This window comes from Lithobates pipiens, unplaced genomic scaffold (genome assembly GCF_037356315.1).
Source record: "Lithobates pipiens isolate NorthernLeopardFrog02 unplaced genomic scaffold, aLitPip1_a1.2 Scaffold_10, whole genome shotgun sequence".
Lineage (NCBI taxonomy): Eukaryota > Metazoa > Chordata > Amphibia > Anura > Ranidae > Lithobates > Lithobates pipiens.
In genome coordinates this window covers 78129311-78156222 of record NW_027507686.1, presented here as the reverse complement: position 1 = coordinate 78156222, position 26912 = coordinate 78129311, and the positions used below count along the sequence as shown (strand labels likewise).

The 26912-nt window shown below is 46.6% G+C and overlaps 1 protein-coding gene across 1 annotated transcript in view; it reads left to right on the top strand.

Moving 5' to 3' along the window:
- Positions 1-26912, top strand: part of CTSW (cathepsin W) — a 184859-nt gene that overhangs the window by 109605 nt on the left and 48342 nt on the right. The window contains exons 6-7 of the mRNA XM_077463350.1: positions 6495-6575; positions 17010-17126. Of these exons, the coding sequence (XP_077319476.1) occupies positions 6495-6575; positions 17010-17126 (198 nt within the window). The remainder of the gene's footprint in view (positions 1-6494; positions 6576-17009; positions 17127-26912) is intronic.

The window sequence follows — 26912 nt, the reverse complement described above, 5'->3', positions numbered from 1 at the left end:
ACACATCGGGACTGGCCATTTAACAAGCAGAATTTTTGTATTGCAGACTTTACTGGGACTGGGCTCATGTGTTCCACCATAAAGCCTGGGACTCAATGCTAGCCGGCTGAAGAACTAGGGCTAAAGACTGCTCACTCAGATAGCTGCTTTACTAGAACTTTGCCTTTTGTCAATAGTAAAAGTTATCTCTTTAGGGAGTTTCAAATTTCATTGCTGCCATTCATATAGAGTGCACTCTAAAGTGGATATAGCCTACTGTTTACAGAGGAGTTACTGCAGTATTGATTATATTGCTGTTACTGGTTTATAATGCTGCTACTTATTGCTTATTTTGTGGATTAGAACTCATTCTGTGCTGCTATATCTTAGTGAACATAGTGTCTAGTGAACCGTGATTGACCTAATTCCTTACTTACTCATTTATGTGCATAGTAACCAGTCTGATGTGGGGCTGCGTTTGTTCTCAGAGTTGAGGTAGAAGAACAGAGAACCCAATCTATCCAGTGGCTCCTGCAGGAGTAGTGCTACACCTATAATTCATGTCAAGGGTAATCACTCTGTAATCAGAGTTTTCTAAGTTATCGCTTGCTTCCACATCTGCAATCAGCTGGGTGTTGCTTGTAATTAGTAGGTCCAGCAGAGCATTATTTCTAGTTGGAGCTTCCACCATTTGGCTCATGAAATTGTCTTGTACAATGTTTAAGAAACAATAAGCCTTAGTTGAGTGTGTGGTTCCACTTGCCCAATCAATAGGATAATTGAAGTCCACCTTGATTATAACATTGCTCGGCCTCCCCACCATCACTAACTATGTAAGAAGATAGGTCTCTTCCTCATTCTTATCATAAGCCTACACCCACACTTCATTTACCATTTGTTTCATACCTTTGAAGCTCCAGACACGAAGACTTCACTTCATCATAAGCCCCGTTAGCAATGTCATCCCTCATATTTACTAACAAATCTTGGCATACAGACATGCCTCTCCCCCTTTTCTGCTTACCCTGTCCCTACCCCTGGACGGATGCAAGTGAGCTGTGAAAACAGGCTGCTGATATCCCCACAAACTCAAAATCCACCTCATGTATCAGATGTTCTAATTCTTCAATTTTATTATCCAGACATTTTTGTACATGCTTTTTAATTTTGCGCACATTTTTTTAATCCTTGCTCACTCGTGGTTTACAGTACGGCTGCATTCACACCTGAGTGTAGCGTTTTCAAGCGTTTTTTATGGCGATTTGCGGCGTTTTTTACCGCGATTTGCTGCATTTTTTACCACGATTCGTGGCGTTTTTTACCGCGTTTTGCCGCGAATTTGTGCAGGGCAAAAGGTCACCAATGTTAAAAGAAGAAAAACGCCCAAATCAGCCCGATTCGCGCGACAATAAAGGGTCCGGAACTTGTTTGAGCTTCAGGCGTAGGGCTTCAGGTGACTTGGAGTGGAGATGTGAACCATCTCCATTGAGAATAATGGATTTTTTTTTCCCCTCCAGCGTTTTGTAGCTTCAGGCGTCAAGCTACAAAACGCTCAGGTGTGAATGGGGTCTAACATTCAGCCAACCTATGAGTATTTTTCTTCCATTCTTTAGTTTCACCACCATTTGGTTTGAGGCCTCCTTCACCTCCAACTTTGCCCACATCTGTACATTCTGCTCCCTTTTTACTGCATAGTATACCCTTCACTAATCTCTCCCCCACATTCTAGTTTAAAAGTTCCTCCAACCTTCTGCCCATTTTGTCCCCCAACAGAGCTGCACCCTCCACATTTAGATACAGTCTGTCTCTGATGTAGAGCTGGTAAGCGAATGCAAAGTTAGCCCAGTTCTCCATGAACCCAAAACCTCTTTACATTATATCCTTAGCCACTTGTTTAGCTCTTGAAGTTCCTGCTGCATCTCTGGTGTGGCTTGTTGTGCAGGTAGTATTTTTGAGAATACTACCTTGGAGGCCTTTTTCTTTAGTATAGCAATATGAATACAACTCACCTGACTGCTGTTCCCCGAATAGGTGAACTAAATAGCTATATCTGGCCAGTTCGCCCAGGCCTCGAGCTGTTGCAGCCGAAAGTCATTTAGTGCCAGCATTACTACCACCACTATTTGAAAACTTCTGGCCATCTGCCAGCTTTTTCTTATTGTAAAAAAGCCAGTGGGTATCCTGGATGATGCCATTGACCAAATATGTTTTGTTTACTTGGTAGCAAAGCCAGGGAATTATCATTTGCGATGGGTGTATTGTTGGGAGAGATTGTCATGACAAGACTCATTGTGCTATAGGGGCATTGTTCATTGTTATTTACATTGGATTTACATTGGATCTGGACAATATGACTCCCATTGGATTTACGTCAGGGGTATGAGTAACAAGGAGCACTATGTACTCATTCATGTAGGAGGATGACCAAATACCTGGGGGCCTCCATTTTTTAAATTCTGATAAGTCTTCTCCATGCAGACCCCCACATCTGCCAGGCCAGGGATATGGAGATAAGGCTCTTGTCTCCATCAACATGGGGACAAGGTGCCTTGCAGAGGAGGGAGGCTCACAATGTTGAGTGCATGTAGCCTGGTATGGTACTGTGGGGAGATGTTATGTCACATTCACTGCTTTCTGGCCAGACAGGCTGCATGCCTGAATTATGATCTAGTATGTATTTTGGGGGCATCTCATAATGTTTATATCCTTTTTTCCCTTGTTAAAATTGCCAAAATAGAGCATTTTCTATGTGATAAAAAATCAAATGGGACCAACCTCTAAATCTATACCAGACCCTTATCTGGTAGATAGGGCTCTAGCATGATTATAGAGGGGGGTCCATGCTTGTTTTACAAACAGAAGCAGGTTGCTGGGAGAGATCATTTAGTAGCAATATACAAAATTTAACATGCAGTCTAAGAAATTGCCCAAGCATGTCAGGTAATGATAAAGGAAGTGTGTATTTTTAATGTTGCTCTTTAAGCCTTTTTTTTTGTATACGAAAATCTTGGTAATCATTTTTAACAAAAACCGTAAGCATAAGCAGATCTTTGTTTTGTTCTCATTTGTGTCATGGTTATGCAATAGAGTTGGTCTGCTTACCTGTTTCCATGTGTTCATCTCTAGAGACCAGCCGACCCTCACCTGACTGCTTTTGTAATCCATCCTCTGGCATGACTCCACCCTAGCTACTATCAGAGAACTCTATATTAACCTGTGTACTGCAGGCCAGCCCTGCTGATCAACCATTGTGTATTCCTTTGTGTGTTAGCTTCCTGTTACCTGCCGTGTGCTCTTCTGTTGTTCCGTTACCGACTTTGGCGTGTCTTTGACTATCCGTGTTTGCCTGTGATCCTGACCTTTTGGCGTGTCCCTGACTATTCCTGTCTGCTTGTGGCCCCGACCTTGGCTTTGTCCCTCACCATCCCTATCCTCCTGTTGCCTACTGTTGGTGTGAGCTGGGGGACCCTGGGGGTCGTGACCTGGAGCCAGTTGCAGCCAAGTCCATCCTCACCACTTGAGGCTCTGGTGAACACCTGCTGGCTCTTAGACTCCGCGCCCCAGGGAATCTTATGCTCTAACCCTGGTGGGGCCTGTCTTCCATCCGCAGCAGTCAGCCGTAGGGTCCACAACCTTACGGTACACTCCTGATCCCTACGGTGTGCATCTGTCACCTCGCCTCAAGGTGACCTGACAATTTGTTTGGTAATATTATAATACGAGTATATACAGACCTGGAATTTGAATGAAGGAACCATTAATATAAATACAGAATGTACAATTTGTTCCTTCGTATGAATGTATTAGCACTGAATATGAACATAGCCTGGATTAACCTCCCAAACATAAAATTGGTTAGTACACTACATTTCAACCACACATCTGTAGAACTCTTACATTGTCATCTATCTGGATACATGTCAAAATTAGGGCAGCGGGAAAGAGCACTGCTAAGAGACTCCAGGGAGGATAACTGGTCACAGCCAGGATGGCTGGTGAGTGAGGCACAGTCAGGAGGACTGGGGGGGGCACATCTAAGAGGACTGGGAGCTTGCAGTCTGAGATGGGTGCAGAACCAAAAGTGTGAACTGTAGTGGAAGGGGCAGTGGAAAGAGGCAGCTGCAGCCAGGAGGGCTGGCAGGGCCTAAAGAGGGCTAACAGGGATCAGTAGTTATAGTAGGGCAGCTATCACAAGGACTTTTTCTGATACACCATTAGGGCCTGCGGTCCCAGCCTGGAAAGGGCATTTGATGTGGCCTGTGTGAGTCAGTGTCAGGTCTAACCAACAAATAGTGCTAGCTGGCAAATCAAGTGATGTGCTGGAGGTGACTAGAAGTAACAGTCTGCAGCAAGTGATGTGCTGGTGGAGTGAGGAGTGATGAGCTTCAAGCAAGTTTGTGCAGGAGGAATCTGATGGAGTATGTACAGGGAGTGTACATAATTGTTACAAAACCAATTTCTGTTCTATTAATCTATGCTGGGCATCCCATAGATCCCATCCCCATCCAAGTTATATCCCTCAATTAACAAAAAAAAATAAGTTCACTGGCTGCTTTATGTCTTGGAGTGCCTGAGAGTGAATGTAGGGCTGGGCAGGGTGACAGACAAACCAGATGACCGACCCCCTCGCTACCAGAGGAACCATCACCTAAACCAGGTACCACACTTAATAACTTTCCTGTTGTATGCCTTGGACTAGTTCTTGGTTACCTATGCCAACTGCAGTACTCCTCTTGTTTGTATTGCCGAGTAGCCCTTTTACTGCTTTACTGACCATAGTCCTTTCATATGCCCAGAACCGTTATGCACCCCTTTAACCGCTTGAGATCCGCACTATAGCGCGGACCTGCTTTGCCGGGACTACATCTATTGATGTCGTCCCGTGCACGAGCGGCCCTCAGGGGGCGTGCTCTGTGATCAGCGAGTCTATGAGACTCGCCTGAGCAGAGCTCGGAGCAAGGGGTCGATCCCGACCCCTTACCACGTGATCAGCTGTTAGCCAATGACAGCTGATCATGTGATCACAACAGAGCCGGTAATCGGCTATTTTTCCTCCTCGCTCTGAGAGGGTGAGGAGAAAAAAAAAGCCGATCACCGGTGGCCGTGAGAGGGACTTCAGTCCCGATCACGACGAGCTGGGGCCAGCACATCAGTGCCCACCTGCCCCCTGCCAGTGCCACCTAAAGTATGGCAAAAAGTGCCACCAATTAGTGCCCATAGTGCCACCTATCAGTGCCCATAGTGCCACCCATCAGTGCCCACAGTGCCACCTATCAGTGCCCACAATCTGCCTCAACAACAGTGCTGCACCTCAGTGCCACATATCCGTGCCCATCAGTGTCATCCATCAGTGACGTCCATCAGTGCCCAGCAGTGCCACCTATCAGAGCCACCTATCAGTGCCACCTATCAGTGCCCATCAGTCCCATCTATCAGTGGTACCTAACAGTGTCCATCCGTGCCACCCATCCGTGCCACCCATCCATGCCACCCATCGGTGCCATCTTATCTGTGCCCATCTTTGCCCATCAGTGCCGCCTTATCTGTGCCCATCAGTACTACCTTATCTGTGCCTATTGGTGCCACCTTTGCAGCCTATCAGTGCCCACCAGCGCCGCCTCATCAGCGCATTTCAATGAAGGAGAAAAATTACCTGTTTGCAAAATTTTATAACAAACTATTAAACATGATTTTTTTTTTTTGCACCTTTTTTTGTTTGTTTAGCAAAAAATAAAACTCCCAGCTGTAATTAAATACCACCAAAAGAAAGCTCTATTTGTGGGAAAAAAATGATAAAAATGTAATTTGGCTACAGTGTTGTATGGCCGCGCAATTGTCATTCAAAGTGCATCAGCGCTGTAAGCTGAAAATTGGTCTGGGCAGGAGGGGGTTTTAAGTGCCCAGTAAGCAAGTGGTTAAAAAGAACTTCAGACAAGGCTAAGAAAAGTAGATGCAACTTTTTTAGGCAATTCAGTCCAATGTAAACAAATGTGAAAACATCCTCTAACTATTTCTACTTGGCTGCCCAGGCAGGCTTTCCCCCAGCCTGGGCCAGCCATTAATGTTTCCGTAGGCAACCTGCTTACAGGTATTTCAGTTTTGCATAAATGCTGGAGAGTCTAATCATCAAAAAATATATTATCTTCTAAATACTAAGGACTGCCTCAACTCTCTAGTTTTCAACTTCAACTAAAGGTGTACAGTATATATACAGTATATAGTGTGTGTGTGTGTGTGTATATATATATATATATACACACACACATATATATATACTAGTATATATACTTTTTTTTTCAAAATGTATTTTACCTCCACATGCAAATTAGATATTTCTGCACTTTACTGTTTTGTGAAGTGATTTTACCACTTCAAAAAGCTGCCAGGTGGTTCCTGACTTAAAGTTGTACATGGAATAGTGTATTAGTGCTTTGTAAACACTTTCATGCTGTTAACACTGTTCATGTCTTTGCTTCTTCACTCTGACATCCTTATACTCTGTGTTCTCTTCCCAGAGATTATAGACTGTGGTCCATGTGATGATGGCTGTAGAGGAGGATACACATGGGATGCATACATCACTGTTCTAAGAGAAGGTAAAAGTTAAACATATGTATACTGTGAGGCACCGTCAGGAAGGTTGTGGGTGGGAGATATGTCACCTAGGTTTTTAATCTACATGTCAATAGGAGCTCCAGGCTTTCTATCTGTCATGATAAACAAATGTTGTGTTTTCTCCTCTCCTGGGTCCTGGAGCCTGCAGATGTTGTACAATGTTGAATAGCAAAAGCCTCCAGTCTTAAGCCTTGTACACACGGTCGGAGAATCCGTCGGAATGCGTCTTATCGGACCGTGTCGTCGGATAATCCGACTGTGTGTGGTATGCATCGGACTGATTCCGCCCGAATCTCCGTCGGACCCAATTTTCAACATGTTGGAAATATTTCCCGACCAACTGGGCCGGTTGGACCTAATCCGATCATGTGTAGAGCATTTTGATCGGACCAAGTGCCACGCATGCTCACATTCAAATTCCGACACGGAAGCGCTCGTTCAGGTAAAACTACTGCTTGTAAGCGATATAGCACATTCGTCGCGCTGCAATGTTAAAAATTCATTCATCAAGCGCATTCTCTTGTTCTTTAACAATGCTGCAAGAACGAACTTCTTTTGATGCTCATAGTCACACACACTTCGGATTTCATTACTCTTTTTTAACCATTTCAGCAATACAATTTTAGTTTGTGTCACATCTACACAATGTTTGATTTTGTTTTTTATTTTTTGGATGTTTTTTTGGGGGGGGGGATTCCCTAAAAATCTCCTTTAAAGACACTTTGCTCATTTCTCCTTATTTTTTTTATTTATTTTTTTTGTGTGTAAACTTACAACAACAACATTATTGTATTTTTTATATTTTCTTTTTCTTTTTTAATCTACAGGAGGTTGTTTAGTGTTGGTACCTCTTGTTATTTAGTTCACTTTGTATTTTGGAAATGTACCTGCCTGCTCACAAATAAACTGTACTTTTTGAAGGAAAACACATTACACAAGTATTTCTTCAAAGAAAAAAAAAATTATTTTGTTTGCTAGAAAATAAAACTAGGAACGCAGCACTCGAGAAACTTCTTAACTTTGGTGCAGCCTTTGGCCCCCAGGGCAGACATGACTAAATGAGATATTAAAAAATTGGTGGCCTGAGGAGTAGATATCTCAGGGAGAGCAGTCTGGTCCCAAAGTCCTAGAGAGCAGGAAATTCAGATGCCATTTATGTCCCCAGGATGTGGATCTTCAAGAGGCTGCATCTTCTGGCACACCAGACTCAACCCAGGCCATCACTCTCTGGTCTTCCTTTTGGACTTCCCACCAGGCATCCTTCCAGGCTGTGGCTGGGCTCCTGTAGCTGGGGCAGGAGAAGGAGGGCGTTGGTGGACCTCCTGGCTGCCACTTGCCACATCCTCCCCCCGACTGAGGTCTTCCTGTGTATGAAAAGGGGACATAGTTTTAGTTTTTTGCTCATCAATCACACCATTTTGTGCTCCTGGCTTTTGCTAATTGAATGTTACCAAATAGAACAGACTATCATTCTGACACCAGCATTTTTCTTTCCCGTCCCAATCATTTTTGGTCACTACTGTCTATTGAGATGTAAACCACTTTGAGAAATCTCAACTTACTGATCAATAAGAACATCTAGTTAACATCATTAAATGTAACACAAGAAATATGTTCAACAATGCAATACCGGTCTCAAGCTGGGCCCCACCACATGGTGCGGCCTGGAAGGCCCAGGTTGGACATCAGAAGCCTCAGCTGGGGGCAGGCCCGGATTGGCCATAGGGCAAACCGGGCAATTGCCCGGTGGGCCACGGCCGCCGGGGCCGCTATGCTGCAAGTGCAATATGGGACAAGGCTCTTTGAGCCCGCGCCGCTCATGCAGCCTCTCCGCGGCCGCCGAGCTGCCAGCTAAACTCAGCCCATCGGCGTCGGGAGAATGTAAACATAGAGGGGGCAGAGCTAGATGTGAAGCCGTCGGCCATCGGAGCCAGCCTGAGAGGGGGCGTGACTGTGAAGGGGGAGGAGCCAGAGCAGACACTGCTGCTGAGTCCTGGCAGAACACCGGATAACAGTAAACGTGAGTTCCGCCCGTGCTCTGCGCTCACCCCCTTATGGAGAGAATGATTGTTCTATATGCAGCCACCCCCACCCCTCCTCATATCCTGCTTATTACTGCTGCTCCCGGGCTCTCTATACTACCCATACTCTTTGCCTTCTCATGTTCTCTGCCACCCCCCAGTGTGCTCCACCTCACCCATGCCCTCTGCCCTCTGCCACCCCCCCAGTGTACTCCACCTCCCCCATGCCCTCTGCCACCCCCCCAGTGCAATCCACCTCCCCCATGCCCTCTGCCACCCCCCCAGTGCAATCCACCTCACCCATGCCCTCTGCCACCCCCCCAGTGTGCTCCACCTCACCCATGCCCTCTGCCACCCCCAGTGCAATCCACCTCCCCCATGCCCTCTGCCACCCCCCCAGTGCAATCCACCTCACCCATGCCCTCTGCCACCCCCCCCCCCCAGTGTGCTCCACCTCACCCATGCCCTCTGCCACCCCCCCAGTGCGATCCACCTCCTCCATGCCCTCTGCTACCCCCCCAGTGCGCTCCACCTCCCCCAAACCCTCTGCCACCCCCCCAGTGCACTCCACCTCCCCCATGCCCTCTGCCACCCACCCCCCAGTGCGATCCACCTCCCCCATGCCCTCTGCCACCCCCCCAGTGCGCTCCACCTCCTCATGCCCTCTGCCACCCCCCAGTGCAATCCACCTCACCCATGCCCTCTGCCACCCCCCCAGTGCACTCCACCTCCCCCATGCTCTCTGCCACCCCCCAGTGCGCTCCACCTCCCCATGCTCTCTGCCACCCCCCCAGTGCAATCCACCTCACCCATGCCCTCTGCCACCCCCCAGTGCGTTCCACCTCCCCCATGCCCTCTGCCACCCCCAGTGCGATCCACCTCCCCCATGCCCTCTGCCACCCCCCCAGTGCGCTCGACCTCCCCCATACTCTCTGCCACCCCCCCAGTGCAATCCACCTCACCCATGCCCTCTGCCACCCCCCCCAGTGCGCTTCACCTCCCCCATGCCCTCTGCCACCCCCCAGTGCAATTCACCTCACCCATGCTCTCTGAAAACCCCCAGTGAGCTCCACCTCCCCCATGCCCTCTGCCACCTCCCCAGTGCGCTCCACCTCCTCCATGCCCTCTGCCACCCCCCAAGTGCGCTCCACCTCCCCCATGCCCTCTGCCACCCCCCCAGTGTGATCCACCTCCCCCATGCCCTCTGCCACCCCCCCCAGTGCGCTCCACCTCCCCCATGCCCTCTGCCACCCCCCCGGTGCGCTCCACCCCCCCATGCTCTCTGCCACCCCCAGTGCAATCCACCTCACCAATGCCCTCTGCCACCCCCCCCAGTGCGTTCCACCTCCCCCATGCCCTCTGCCACCCCCCAGTGCGCTCCACCTCCCCCATGCTCTCTGCCACCCCTCAGTGCAATCCACCTCACCCATGCACTCTGCCACCCCCCCAGTGCGCTCCACCTCCCCATGCTCTCTGCCACCCCCCCCAGTGCAATCCACCTCACCCATGCCCTCTGCCACCTCCCCGTGCAATCCACCTCACCCATGCCCTCTGCCACCCCCCCAGTGTGCTCCACCTCCCCATGCCCTCTGCCACCCCCCACCCAGTGTACTCCACCTCCCCCATGCTCTCTGCCACCCCCCGTGCAATCCACCTCAACCATGCCCTCTGCCACCCCCCAGTGCGATCCACCTCTCCCATGCCCTCTGCCACCCCCCCCCATGCTTTCCACCGCCCCCTCCCTGTGTTCTCCACCACCCTCCCAATGCTCTCCGCCGCCCTCCCTGTGCTCGCCACCTCCCCCCATGCTCTACATCACCCTCCCTGTGCCCTCCACCTCCCCCTATGCTCTTTGCTGCCTCCCTGCGCTCTCCATCTCCCCTGATGCTCTCCACCAGCCCCACTGTGCTCTCCACCTCCCCCCATGCTCTCCGCTGCCCTCCCTGCACTCTCCACCTCCCCCCATTCTCTCCACCGCCCTCCCTGTGCTCTCCACCTCCCCCCATGCTCTCTGCTGCCCCCTGCCCTCTTCACCTCCCCCCATGCTCTCCGCTGCCCCTTGTGCTCTTCTATTCCTCCCTGTGCTCTTGCCCCACCCCATGTTCTCAAGGTTCTTCCCTGTGCTCTCCATCCCCCCATGCTCTTTCCTGGTCCCACCTCACCTCCCCCCCCCCCCACACCTTTGCTGGGTTCCCCCCTCCCCTCTCTCAGGGTATTTGTCAGGGTGGAGAGTGGGGAAGGGGCCGGTTAACATGTCATGGGCTGCTCAATCCAAAATGCCCGGGCCTATTTTTTGTCCCAGTCCGGGCCTGGCTGGGGGTGAAGGATGCCTTGAAGAAAGCCTGGAGAGTGGTGGCCTGAGTGGTGGCCTGGGTACCCCTTGGTCTTCCAGAAAATGCAGCCTGTCAAAGTGCACCATCCTGGGGGAATAAACAGCATCTGTATCTCCTGCTCTCAAGGACTCCAGGTGCTTCTTTCTCTCCCTGAAATATGTAAGCTTCATGGCCACAATTTTGCGATTCAGATAGGTCATGTCTGCCGTGGGGACCATGATCTGCAACAAAGCAAGCAGTTTCTCCAGTGCTGCGTTCCTCTTTGATCTGTCATTATAAAACTTGTTGTGGAACTGCCACAGGCAGGGCATCTCCATGTACAGTTCTATGAATAGCCCCATAAAGTTGGCATTGTTGAATGGATCCATTTTGTCTGCAAGACACAACACAAGACAAACCCTCAAATACTAATAATGCAATTAAAATCCCTCCTAATCTTGTCCCAACATCGGGCTAGATACAAGCAGTCTAGTCTAGTGAAGCACCAAGTTAAAAATGTTACCTTCGTTTCCACGTTCGCCGCGTCCGTGACTCACACTCTCCACCCAGATCGTACGGACGATACACATGTGTTGCGTTTTATATACAGTGTGCATGCGTGAAACTCCGCCCGCCCCTGAGGTTCTTTCCAGACTATTCCCCGCCCCTTCGCTTCCCGCGCAGTGGGGAGAGCACATGGCGGAGAGAACGCAGGTGCGCACTAATAGTTCCACTAACGAGGAGGAGGGCGAGGAAAGCCCGGAGCCTGAAACGTCCCGATCCAGGAAGACACGATTTAAGGCCTCAAATATGTCTTTTGGAGAGATGTTGGAGATGGTCGAAATATTGAACAGGACCGACTATGATGGGAAGTACCCAAACCCAAATATCAGAAAGGCCAAGATCATGAATAAAGTTGTGAAGAGTCTTCTGAAGAATTTTGGGGTACGCCGATCCAAGGATCAACTGAGAAAACGCTGGTCAGACCTTAAACTGAGGGAGCACGAGCAGTACCTAAGGATCAAGCGTGTTCTTAAAAAAAGTAAGTAAGTAGTTGTCGTGTGTTCATATGATTATTCTTGCTTGCATACATGCTCCATGTGCTTTGATTTCATGTTGTGCATTTTAAAATGGCCACTTTCAAGGTCATGGTTTCGTTCGTTCGTATGAAACATCGTTCTGCAGGGAAGTATTCCAGCTTAACAAAGTGTCCCCAATAATGTTCTCACCTTGTAACTCGGCCCAAAAACACAATTGTACAACACTTCCAAGCAATGTTTCAGATTCCTATTTCTGCCCTCTGTGTGCTAATTAATCTTTGTTTACATTCTCATAGGAGAGAAAAGACTCGGCAAGTATGAGGACACCAGGGACCATGAGGAAACCAGGGACCACACCCCTCCCAAAGAAGGGCAACTTCCAAAAGAAGAAACAGAGGAGCAGGAGCAGGAGGAGGAGGAGGAAGGAGAGATCGTGGAGGTTGGACAAATTGTCACCACAACAGGTGAGTGTCGGAGAACACAGCTTCCGGTAAGCTCATCAATGTATATCACCATATTTGGATTACATGGTGTGTTTGTTTGCTTTGTTTTCTAGGTGATGTGGAGGAAGATTCCCTTTTTACCAGTGAAAGTGCCCAGATCTTGATTGGGGAGATAATGGGGTGCAATAGGGATTTGAAAATTGTACAACAAAACATCAATGATGTTAAAAATAAAATGAAGAACATCATTGATGTTTTGGGGAGAGTGTGAAAACTAAAAAACTAGATAGGGTTTTATTTTTGCTTTTTAACATAAAAATGTTGTATTTTGCATAATTAAAAATTTGGAAGATGCACAGAGTGTGTAAACATGCGCTATCTCCCATCATGGGGGATCAATGTACATGTTTTGTGGAAAGTGTCTGAGATGAAGGGGTTGCAGCCCCAAAGCATGTACATTGATCCCCCATAATGGGAGTTAGCACATGTTGACACACTGTGTGCATCTTCCAAATTTGGATTTTTCAGGGGTCACACCCCATGTGATGAAGGCAATATCAGCCCAGTTTGTACATACTCATGTCTGATATTGTCTTCACTTTTCCAAGTTGAACTTTGTAAGTTCCTGTGTTCTGTATTTTACGGTTTGATACATGCCTGTTTACACAAAAAAAACAAGTAAAAAAAAAATATGATTAAACTCTGTTTTGGATACACAAAATCTATTGGTTTGCTGTAAAAACCTTTAATAAACGCACATATGAATGTGCTTGTATTAAAAAGTTGAATTCTCAACAATGTGTGGCTTCCTTTTTCATTGGGCTTAAAATGTATTTGTAGTGAAATTTGAGTTTGTGCTGATAAGGAGTGCGATTTAATAAAGGCAACTCCACTTTGCACTCCAAGTGCAGTTTCAGGTGTACTTTTGCAGTGCACTTTTAGTGCATAGTGGATGTGCCTTTAGTAAAAAGCACCCACAGTGATGTGTAAATTTGGACAATCATGCCATTTTCCTGCCATGGTGCTGAAAATGAGCATGATTTTGGTCAGTAATTCACTACATATATTAATTACAAAAAGAAGGTGTGTGTGTAGCAGACCCACAACATAATAAGATTATCTGAAGAAGAGACTGTCCCCTCATCTCGCTCTGAACTTGGGTTTGCACTGTTGGTGAAAAAGGCACAACTATAATAAAAATGGCAAAGTGGGAGGCCACAGTCTGCCATTCCTGTGGCGTTGAAGGACACTGTGTAGTGACACAAGAAAAAAAACTAGTAATTTGACAAATCAACATTGCATGCAGATTAGACACCCACATTTTTTGGCAAAATTAGTATAACATTTTTTGAAATGAGTATTTAAAGCCTAAAGTATAAGGTCCCCTTATCAGAGTCATATGCCCGCCCCCCCCCCCCCCCCCCCCATCTGATGGGCCCTTGCTAAAAAATGAGGGGGAATGTTTAGGACAGGTAACGCTCTCCACTTGATTGAGAGCTGAATGCCTAAATGTGTGATACTTTGTGAAGCCCCTCCTTAGTTACACTATTGGCAGCCCACCGGACAGGTAAGAAGTGTCATAATAACAAAATAGAAGGACATTTTGACATTCTGCTATTACATAGCAAGAAAATTAATGTGTTTAAAAAATAAAAATAGCATTTGAAAGTATTGAGGCAGGCCCTTACACTACATGCTTTGGTGAATGTGTCCATAAATGTGATCATGATAAAGGTATTTAGAGTGTGTATTGGGTTGGGTCAAGTCATCAGATAGAAGATTGCTATCAGCTGAGCTAGCATTTGGGGAGAGGGGGGTTCTTAATGAGTTTGGCACAACTCCAAAAAAACATAAAAAGGTCACTTTGCATGAATTGAAGCACACACATCACATTTGTAGAGATTTTAGGGGGTGTTTAGGGGAAAGCAATACTATGGAGCTGCCAAAAGACATTGTTAAGTGACTAGACTATAGTTTTAGGGGCCAAGAAGAGCATGGTGGGAAAGTTAGTGAGGCAAATCTGCACGAGGACAAAGGGGCAGAGCATATGAATTAGAGCATATTGCAATGATGGTAATTAGGGAATGAGGAAAGAAATGCAAGACATTAGCAATCATGAAATACATAGAATGTGATGTTTAAGGCTAAAAATTAGCATAATATAGTCCTTCTGCAGGAGCTAAATGATGGCAGAACAGGTCTCTGGAATAATGATCCCTAGAGCCTGGGGGGAGATGCCTGTAGAGAACTTGAGGTCCTGAAGGCTTCTCCCTGTCGCCAAGTAGCGCAACGTGGCGATGAGCCTCTGCTCCGGAGTGATGGCTTGCCACATGCAGGTATCCTGCCTGGTGATATAAGGGGTCAGCAAAGCCAGCAGACAGTGAGAAACGGGGTCTGTCATCCGGAGAAAAATCCAGAAATGATCAGGATTATTCTCACGGAGTAAAGGCATGTGGGAGAACTGGTGACGCTGGCGCAACCAATTCTTGGTCCACAAACGCCTCCCCTCCCTGTTCATGGACTGGGCTTGTGTCAAAGTAAGAACCCCTGCACAGCACAAACTGTACGATGAGTACGTAGACGAAACATGTTTGGAAAACGGTCGGCTGGTCAGAACGGACACCAGAAAGCACCGATAAACAGCAAGGCCTGAAAGGACGACCTGAATAGCAGAAGCAAGCAGACAATAAAAAATGCCTTTCAAAGCGTACTATACCAAGATATAGTCCACAATGAGAAGAAAATACTTAATGACTGCACACACTGATTATCAGATACGCAAAGACAAGCAAAAACTGAAGAGCGGTAGCGATCTGAATCACTAATCTGAAAAGCGTGAATCGTCTCTCACCAAACTTCTACTAAAACACGAGATCAGCAGAAGGAGCCCAAAGGGTGTCGGACGTGGTGCTGAACTTCCCTTTTCTCGTCCCGCCGTAAACGGCTTACGTCACCGCGTTCTTGGCATTCCCCTAAATCAGACAACTTGGCCCGACCGTGTGTATGCAACAGTTTCGGACACAATCCGTCGGACTAAATCCGACGGACAAAATCCGACGGATTTGGTTGGCAAAATCTCCGACCGTGTGTACGTGGGCTTAGGCTGGCCATACATTATACAATTTTCTTCTATAGATTTCCTTTAGATTTACCAAAAATTGTCCCAGTGTCAATCCACAACTGTCCTGCTGGAGAAGTCTGTGCATGTTTGGCAGCATGAATTGCAAGAAGGTCATTCTATTGGCACCATTTTAAATTGTCACATAAGCAGCATAACGATTTGGAGTCTGTGTTATGCAAACTTTACAGTGCATAGCTCACAATGGCTACTGCCCTGGGAAACAGGAATGAATGGCAACCTTACCATGGCTCCCTTCATTGACACAGTTGAGTCAGCATAGTTAGTCATAGCCAGGGACAGGAAGTGTGTTATTTGCAGTAGTGCTAATAAAGGGAAAAATAACAGAGCCACACAGGGCGGCCCAGTGGTGTAGTGGTTAGCACTCTCACCTAGCAGTAAAAAGGGTCGCTGGTTTGAATCCCAACCACGACACTACCTGCCTGGAGTTTGCATGTTCCCCCTGGGCCTGCGTGGGTCTCCTCCAGGTACTCTGGCTTCCTCCCACACTCCAAAGACATGCAGGTAGGTTAATTGGCTTCTGTTCCAAATTGGCCCTAGTATATGAATGGGGACCTTGGATTGTGGGCTCCCTGAGGGTAGGGACCGATGTGAGTGTGCAATGTACAGGGATAGGGACAATTGTAGACACTCACTCAGGTTGAACTGGATGCACTGGTGTCTTTATTCAACCTTACTAACTATGTAACTTTCTCTAAGAACTGGTAAGCTGCAATGTCATACCTCCCAACTTTTGAACTTTTGAACTTTGGATTAAGGGGCACTTGAGGGAGGAAGTAATTTGTGGGAAAATGTTGGTGGACAGCAGGACGAAAGACAGGGAGTCAGTAGGGTAGCATACAGGGGTCAGCAGGACGGAAGACAGGGGGTCATTAGGGCAGGGTACAGGGGTCAGCAGGATGGAAGACAGGGGGCCAGTAGGGCAGGGTATAGGGGTCCGCAGGACTTAAGATGGGATCAGTAGAGCAGGGTACAGGGGTCGGCAGGATGGAGGAAAGGGGGGTCAGTAGGGCAGGGGTCAGCAGGACAGAAGATGGGGTCAGTAGGGCAGGGTACAGGGGTCAGCAGGATGGAGGACTGGGGGTCAATGGAGCAGGGTACAGGGGTGAGCAGGATGGAGGACCAGGGGTCAGTAGGGCAGGGTACAGGGGTCAGGTTGGAGGGCCAGGGGTCAGTAGTGCAGGATACAGGGGTCAGGACGGAGGACCAGAAGTCAGTAGGGCAAGTTATAGGGTATCCCCTTTACTCTTTACACTCCCTAATGACTGCCCCCCTCCATGTGCCACGGGCAATCTGGGACTCAACCCTGATTCGCCAGGACTCTGGGACAGGCACTAATTTCCGGGACAGTCCCGGTGAATCAGGGACAGTTAGAAGGTATGTGCAATGTATTGTTTTGTGGTTTAGATTAGTTCTTTGTGCATTTATTTGGTACTGATTGACATACATTTTTTTTGAAGGAGGATTAGCTAGTGAGAAAGAATACCCATATTCTGCTGTAAGAAAAGACTGTAGAAAAGATCTCAAACCTATAGGATGGATCTATGATTTTCAGATGCTTGCAAAGAATGAGACAGGTGAGGATGGATGGTCCTACTGAGACCTTGACTTTCTAAATCTGATAGTTATAACAAATAAAAAGCCATTTAAGACCTCTTACTTGGTACATCTATTTTTCACATGAGCTTTGTTATCTTTACCTACACCTACTCATTGATGTTAGTTATGTCCAAACAATTTTAAATTTTTAAAAGATAACACCTGAAGAATCACTTTAAAGTGGAGGGCCATTCTAAAAAAAAAAAAAAAAATAGCATTAATATTCTTAAAAAAAAAAAAAACTCGAACAGAACCTCCTCTATTCCACACAAAACCTTGCGCAATATTAAATTACGATTGCAGGAACTAAACCTACATGACTCCTGGCGGACCCTCAACCCCCGAGAATTAGACTACACGTTTTTTTCATTCCCACACAAAAGACACTCCAGAATAGACTATTTATTCTTGTCACAGAGAGATCTTCCTTGTCTTGTTGAGGCTACCATTGACCCTAAATTCATTTCGGACCATCACCCAATATCCATGACTTTGAAACTTACAGATAATCCACCTAGCACTCCAATCTGGCGACTAGACCCTTCTCTTCTCACTGACCCCATCATCGCTGCTAAAACGAAGGAGCGCTTAGCGACTTATTTTGAGGACAATGCTTCCCCCGATATCTCACCTATGATGTTATGGGAGGCACATAAATGCGCTATCCGGGGCGATTTCATAGCTGCTGCGGCTAAACGGAGAAAAGATAGAAATGCCCAACTTTTGTATCTCACAAACCAGATTAGAACTCTGGAAAAAGCGCATAAATTGTCTCAGGTAGAGAACTCCATTCCCGAACTTATTAAGGCCAGACAAGAGCTATTAAACTATATGTCCACCCGAATTAAGAGAAACTATATCCTATCACGTAAAACCTTCTACGAATTCAGTAATAAATCTGGTAAACTTTTAGCCAGAGCGCTCCGCAAACAAAGAGCTGCCACCTCAGTCCACCTGTTAAAAGACAAAACGGGGAACACGATCTCTTCTAACCACCAAATTGCTGAACTGTTCATTTCTACAAGAACCTGTACAATCTTAATGATGCTCACCAATTAACAAAGAACACACAAAGGACACAACTAATTAGAGAATTTTTACACCAATACGGCCCAGCCCCTATAACACCCGAAATAGCCAATGATCTTGAAGCTCCAATATCCACACTTGAACTAGATACAGCCCTCAAACACCTAAAACCAGGCAAAAGCCCTGGCCCAGATGGATTAACATCTGGGTACTATAAATCTTTCATTGACATTCTGAAACCACGTTTCCTAGCGGCTTTTAATTCTTTTACTACGGCAAACCCTCCACCGCGAGATTTACTGACAGCGCACATCACGGTCATTCCCAAACCAAACAAAGACGAATCTCTAGTTTCGAACTATAGACCCATTTCCCTATTGAATGTAGACCTAAAAATTTATGCCAAAATCCTAGCTAACCGTCTCTTGCCTCTCTTGCCAGGACTGGTCTCACTTGACCAGGTGGGTTTCGTCCCGGGGAGGGAGGCAGGGGACAACACACTTAAAGCAATTAATATACATAACTGGCTGTCCTCCTCCAAAACTCAAGGATTCTTACTCTCCTTGGATGCGGAGAAGGCATTTGACAGAGTGGCCTGGGATTATATGCACGAAACCCTAAAGATTATAGGTTTACCTAACAGATTCATATCCCATGTTATGGCACTGTACACTTCGCCGAAAGCCCAAGTTAGGGTAAATGGCCACCTGTCGGATGCCTTCTCCGTATCCAACGGGACACGTCAGGGTTGCCCGCTCTCGCCCATTCTATTTGTTCTCACTTTAGAGCCCCTACTCAATCGCATCAAGGCAAATAATGATATAAGAGGTGTGTCAATGGCAGATACAGTCCAAAAGATAGCAGCCTTTGCTGACGACATCCTCTTATTCCTTACAGAACCGCATGCTACATTACCCAACCTCCTCAAAGATCTAGACACATTTAAATATATCTCTAATTTGCAAATCAATTTTAATAAATCCGAAGCTCTTAATGTATCCCTCAGTAAAAAAGCAGTAGAACATTGCCAAAGAAATTTCCCCTTTAAGGCTAGGTTCACACTATTGCGATGCGGGAACGCCGCGAATCCGCAGCGTTTTCCCGCATCGCATACCTCCCGCCGGCAGTTCACACTGCCCTATGCGGACGGCTGGGAGTGTCAATGTTATGTTAATGACACCCCCAGATCCGTCGGCATATCGCAGTGCGATCTGCCGACTCGCACAGGAATCGGATCGCATGGTGTGAACCCCCATGCGATCCGATTCCGTTGCGGACCCAAAAAAGGGTCCTGTGCGAGTTTGCTGCGGGACAGCTGCGAGTTCAGCCATACTATCTGTATGGCTGAACTCGCAGTGCTACGGAGATCGGATGTGATTTGCTGTGCGAATCACATCCGGATCTCCCCCCGCAGCAGTGTGAACCCAGCCTTAATGGAGCAGCTCAACAATTACGTACTTAGGCTTTAAGCTACCTTCTAACATTAAAGACCTATACTCACACAACCACCTTCCTTTACTCCAGAACATACAAAATGATCTTAAAAACTGGTCCACGGGAATCTTTTCGTGGTTTGGCAGAGCCTCGATTGTCAAAATGAATATCTTGCCCAGAATGCTTTACCTACTACAAACGATCCCCATTAAGCTCCCTGTGGCCTTTTTTAATTCATATAAATCTATTTGCACACACTTCTTATGGAACGGGAAAAGGCCTAGACTGAGCCACAATAGACTAACAATACCTAAGGCAAAAGGTGGAATTGGCCTCCCAGATATTAGGAAATATTATTGGGCTTGCCACTTATCCAGAATTGTAGATTGGAAAGTACATACCTCTACGAAAGCTTGGGTACATCTGGAGAACACACTTTCACCAATTCCGACGAGACATTTACCCTGGTTAGACCAGAAACACGTCCCCATGATCTGTAAACAACACCCGTTAGTAGCTCCTACCTTACACGTGTTTCGATCAGTGTGCCAAACACAACAAATCTCGTCTCACCGCAGCCCACTAACACCCATCAGACATAATCCAGATTTCCCAACTGGTCAATCCGATACATTTCTTCGTTCCATATGGCCACACCCGGAGATACTCACCCGACATTTTTTCGCCAATGGAAATCTCTTAACGCGCTCGAACGTACCGAGTAAAGACCCCAGACGACCGATACCACAATGGGTGTACTTCCAAATTAGACACTTTTTAACCTCTCATCAGCAACAACAAGATTTTTCTAGATCACTCACTCCTTTTGAATCTCTCTGTGACACGATGGAACCACAAAGACACCTCATATCCAAAATCTACACCATCTTCTTCGCGGAATGTAAACCCAGATCTATTAAATCCTCTCGCAGTTGGGAATCAGATCTAGACTTACATTTGTCGGACGATGAGTGGGAAACCATATTCTACCATATACACAAGGGGTCTATCAATGTGTCAGTACAAGAAAATGGTTTCAAATTAGCCGCAAAATGGTATAAAACACCGTCTCAGTTACACAAATTCTTAAAAAAAAAATTTGGATTTTTTTTTTTTAATTTACCAGAAACCCCTGTTGCTAGGCAGATCTTCCTAATCTGCCTCGTCCTACTCCACAGTGATCTTCAGTCTTCTCCACCTTGCGTTGTCGTCTGGGGAATGGGGCGGGGTGTGTTCTGGGAACTGTGTGTGTCCCAGAGCACAGTGCACCCCATTCACAAAGTGCCACGTGACTTGTGCATGCACATTAGGAAACTGGCAGAGAAGCCGCAAGGTTCTACTGCCTGTTTCCCTTAGTGAGGATGGCGGCGCCGGGACACGATATGAGGGACGGATCGGCCTGGTGGAGGGGCGACATCGCGGGCACCCTCGACAGGTAAGTGTCCTTATTAAGTCAGCAGCTACAGTGCTTGTAGCTGCTGACTTTAAAAAAAATAAAAAATTCCGCTGGAACACCCCTTTAAAGGGAAAGTGTATTTTTAACAAATATATTTGAGTTACTTTTGTAGTGTTTACCCCAAAATTGTTATGCAACTTTTTTAAACATCTGCTCTTCATTTTTTGATATTGTTTTAAATGTACAGCTTTGTAGATTAGCCTTTAGATCAGGGGTCTCCAAACTTTATAAATAACGGGCCAGTTTACTGTCCTTCAAACTTTAGGGGGGCCGGACTGTGGCCAGTGGGAAAAGAAAATGTTCTGGCATCAGTGGGAGTAAACAATGCCCCGTCATCTATATTGGGGGAAGTAATAGTGCCCCATCATTGGTATCAGTGGGAGATATAGTGCCCCATCATTGATGTCAGTGGGAGAAATAGTATCCAATCGTTGGTGCTTAAGCATTGGTGTCAGGGGGAGGAATAGTGCCCCATGATTGGTATCAATGGGAGGAATAGAGCGCCAATGTCGATATCAGTGGGAGAAATTGTACCCCATCACTGGTGTCGGTGGGAGGAATTGTGCCTGATCATTTGTGTCTAAAGGAAGAATAGTGCCCTATCGTTGGTGTCAGTGACAGGAACTATGCCCCACTGTTGCCGACAGTGGGGGGGGGGGATAATGCCTAGCCTATAAGGGCTAGATAAAAGCATGCAAAGGGCCACATTTGGCCCCTGGTCTGCAATTTGGAGACAACTGCTCTAGAGGCACAGATGATTAGCTACTTCAATTACTTTGTTCATCTGCTTAACAGCTTTATAGAAAAGCAGATTCTTTGATCAAGGTCTTAATTTTGAATCACATATTTTTTGGAGCTGTGTTGGTTGAGTGGAATTTGTAAGTGGCATATCACTCTGTAGAATACAGAAGGAAATGGGATATGTGAGCTCTTTAACCAAACTCTGTTGGTGATGACTCGTACTCTGGAACAGCGGCATCAAGAACGCTTGCCTCAGTATGTGGTGATTTGGTTTAGACCTACAATCTCATGGTGTATAGAGCAACAGGGTGCACACTCTTTTTCCTGATGTTTGGATGATGTGGTCCAGTACCTCTAGATCTGCTGGTGGATGTACTGTACCTGAACCTGGAAACTAGAGCCTTGCTGGAAGCCAGCAAGGCTCTAGGAGCTCTCAGCTAGGTGCTGACGGACCTAGAAATAGAACATGTTCTATTCAATTCCTACCGGGAAATCCATTCCTCTGTATGCTATTCTGACGGACCATATATGAAGCAAGGGTAGCTATTGGCTACTGGCTATTGAACGTAATTTTCTAGTCCTGTCGTACGTTATCGCGTTCAAAGCGAATGGACTTTGGTGTGATCGTGTGTAGGCAAGTCCGTTTCAGCGGAACTCCGTTGGAAAGACCGTCAGAGTTTATTCTGACGGAAAGTCCGGGCGTGTGTACGCGGCATAACTGTTTAAATCAATACAAGATAAATACAGGAGGGGGCGTGGCCTGGCCTGACTGGAAGATGGACGCTTAGTTCCTGAGCTCCCGCTACCTCACGAAGTGCTATCTGTCAACCGCAGGTAATAGCTACTCTCCACACATTATCTGATGGGGACTGCTTTGAGAAACTCCTCGACATCGCGCTCCCGTTCTCCCCAAGGGAACTCGCGCACATCCAGCAACACTATACCGGATCTGTTCCGAGCGAACAGGGGGAACATGGCAACGCCTCACCAAGGCCTCATGCGGGACCGAACGTCTCCTCATAGAAGCGCGCCATTGTCTTCCTCCTCTGCGCCGGGAGTTGAGCCCGATAATTCGCAGCCCGCTGTATTGTCCTCACAGCCACAGCTCAATATACATGATCTGCGAACCATTGCTGCAGACATTAAGGACACCCTCTCGGCGGCCATCTCTGAGCTCCGCTTAGATATACGCTCCCTGACTGACAGGGTGATTGTGATGGAAGACGCCGTATCTAAACATGATACCCAACTAAAGAAGACGACACATCATGTGGACACACACACCTTACAACTACGATTGGTTCATATCCACATGGAAGACCTTGACAACAGGGGGAGACGCCACAATTTAAGGGTGCGAGGCCTTCCGGAAACAACTGAAGGAGATCAAATATTACCCGCTGTGACTAGCATCTTTAATAATTTAATGAACAGACCGCTACACACCCCCATTGCCATGGATAGAATCCACCGTGCATTAAAACCCAAAGGTAGAGCCACAGACCCTCCGAGGGATATTATATGCTGTTTACCAGATTTCAAACTGAAGGAGGACATCCTCAAACATGCCAGGGATACGCCACAAATTACTCATGATGGTTCCACGATCCAAATCTACCAGGATCTCTCCAGCATCACGCTGCAACACCGGAGGGACCTGAGACCTCTGCTAGACGTGCTTCGCGCAAAAGGTATCGTCTACAAACGGAGATTCCCATTTTGCCTTTCGGCCTCCGCTCAGGGTCGCACCGCAAACTTAAGAGTGCCCGAAGATTTGCCTCACTTCTGTAGTAGCCTCAACATTCCATTGGTCGATGTACCGAATTGGTTTGCAGATTTCAGACACTCTGCAGTACAAAAGAATCCACCACCGGCCGAACCAATGGATGCTCAATCCGGCACTTATCGGCGGCGTAGATCCCCGTCAGCCACGGATGCTCGCAGCTTGACTAGAGGCCCTTATCGCGCTCATAGCCTGTCCTATACACCAAACGCTCGGAGAGCTAGAAGAGATCGCTGATTGCGACCACAGGTACCTGTCAACTCACTTGTCTGCTAAGATTAAACCACAAGGTTTATACAAAGTCTATTCATTGTTCTCCATGTTTATCTTTTGGAACGTTTTCTGTTAAATACCTCTTACTTATACAGTATCTTCATCATATCTACCGTATCCCTTTACACCGGCAAGGTTATCATACGGTCTATTGCTAACTTTATGAATATCCATGCTGTTTATCTCCCCCTCAGTTCTATACCTCTATCCCCGTTGTTCACTCTCACTCTGCATGGCAGCGGACTTATAGTGAATGTTACTACAACCCCCATAATTCCTTGCAACAAGAAGACCGGCCCAACCTAGATGACGTCAGCGACAACATTCCCTGATGACTAACACCCTCGCTTGACGAGTGCTGGAATCCATACGGTTTTCCCAATGTACCATCTGCGCACATCATTATTGCACCCCGCAAGTTTTTGGTGCTTCTGCTGAACTAAGATGCCGCTCCCGGCACTTCAACACTGCAAGTACTGTTTTCTCTCCTTTTCATAACTATGGTACACTATAATACCTGCCGTCCAAGATGATACTTGTTGATGACTAAATGATACTCGGCATCCTTCGAGAAGTTATATATAACCGCTGATCTCATTCAGGACATACGATCCTCTCTCTCATATTCAGATTGTAAAGGTTAAGTTTGCAATAACTGGATATTACTACACCATTTTACCTATGTGGTTTCCCCTTTCACTCGGATCGCTCACCCTATCTGGGGTGCACCAATATTTTGGATTCCAATGTCAGGGACTCCTACTACACCCTGTATATCTTAGTGGTAAATATGTATTGCTTATTGATATCCATTAGATGTCTTTCTCTTTCATGGGTTATAGTTCAGTTAGGCATCTTCCTAATTAGTGGCGCTAGTCCAGCCCTTGTTTATACCTTTCATTTTTAGTGTTTTACACTAGGATTCAACTTTCAGAAGGCTTTTACATTGCTGAATCGCATCATGCTCCAGTTCCTCAAGGTATATATCAGCACCTTTATAGTCGCTAAACCTGCGACGGGTTCCCTTAATTCCCCATACAATTGTTCTGCAATGTTTCCTCCTCCTTTAACTTGTACTGTTGTGAGGTAGCACAATAGCGATACACCTTTTGTATTTACTTTATATTCATCTTCACGGTCCAGCTGGAGCCGACCCCCACTCAGTGCGTGTCAACGGCAGGTTCTTCCGGTATAGGGAGGATTTGCAGTCCCCGCACTGTACATATACCGATCCTCATATTTCCGAGACAGGGTGTTACCCCCACTCCTACTGTCTCATCGGTTTGGTGCTCCCCTCCCCCCCTTTTTATTTTTTATTATAACAAAAAAACAAAAAGAAAAGAAAACACCAGTAATCACCGTTCTTTAGTTCATCTATATACCCGGACACGTTGTCTCACACTCTCATCTACGTACTTCCCCATTCCCTCCCCCCCACCCCGATTGGGCTACCGTGAATTCAACTCTGACAATGCATCCGGACACTTCTTCCCACCTACAGCTCAAACTATACTCCATTAACATACAAGGTCTCAACACACCCGAAAAGCGAACAAAATTCTTATCTGCAATACATCACTCCAAAGCTCATATTGTTCTTGTCCAAGAAACTCACTTTAGGGCGGATAGCGTCCCAAAACTGTATAGCAAACACTTTCCCACGGTGTTTCACGCACCTAACAATAATGCTAAATCCAAGGGAGTTTCTATTCTAATTTCCAGACACTGCCCAATTAAAGTTGATGACACTCTGAAAGACAACCAGGGCAGGTTTCTATTTCTAAAGGGTATGCTACACAACAAGCCCATAACTCTAGCAAATATATATGCACCTAACTCACATCAAGTCACTTTCATACGCAACACCTTCCAACACCTAACCCTATTTAAATCTGGTGCCCTCATTGTAGACGGAGACCTAAATGTTGCCCTTAACCCCTCTCTAGACACCTCTTCAGGCACAACCACTATGGCATATAGGACACTACGTGCGATAAAGTTACAACTCCATGACCTGCTACTCCATGATGCATGGCGCACATTACACCCCAATGTAAAAGACTTTACCTTTTTTTCTCCCCCCCACAACAAATATTCGAGACTTGACTATTTCTTTCTCTCCCAAAACGAATTATCATTCCTAACTAAAGCCACCATTGACCCAAAAATCATCTCGGATCATAACCCGATCTCCATGACCCTGACTATTCCGAACACTACAGCTCATACACACATCTGGCGCCTCGATAATTCCTTACTCACGGATTCTGACATAGTCCAATCTATTTCCCAAAATCTCACCAATTACTTCCTAGAAAATTCCAGGGAAGAATCCACCCCAATTATGCTTTGGGCTGCCCACAAATGCGTCCTTAGAGGGGATTTCATATCTTTGTCAGCCTCATGAAACAAACTTAGAAAAGCTCACATTGAGGCTTTGACTAAACGCATACATGGCCTGGAAAAGAAACACAAAGCCTCTTTGGCTGCCACTGTATTTACAGAACTGACGAACGCACGAGAAGAACTTTTGGCAGAGCTTCATAAAAAAATGAAACGAAATTTCACCCTCTCCCAGAAAATCTTCTATGAACACAGTAACAAGTCAGGAAAGCTACTAGCCAGAGCCCTCCAGGCTAAGAAGGCAATACACACTATACATGAGCTCAGAAGTAATACAGGTGAAAAAATCTCCAAAACGGGAGACATAGTGGACAAATTTGCCCATTATTTCTCAGAACTGTATAACCTTTCCTCCCCACAACAACCTACCTCCCTGACGGACCGTACGACTTTTATTCGCACATTCTTACAACAATATGCTCCCACTCCCCTCACATGCAAAGAATCCGCTGCCTTAAATACCCTAATTACTGTTGCTGAAACTCTAAATGCCCTGAAACAAATGAAGCCTGGAAAGAGCCCCGGACCTGATGGCTTCACTGTAAGCTACTTTAAGACTTTCCAAGATCTTTTGATCCCTCATATGGTTAATACCTTCAACCAACTCTCAAAAACCGACGAATTACCAAAAGATTTTTTAGAAGC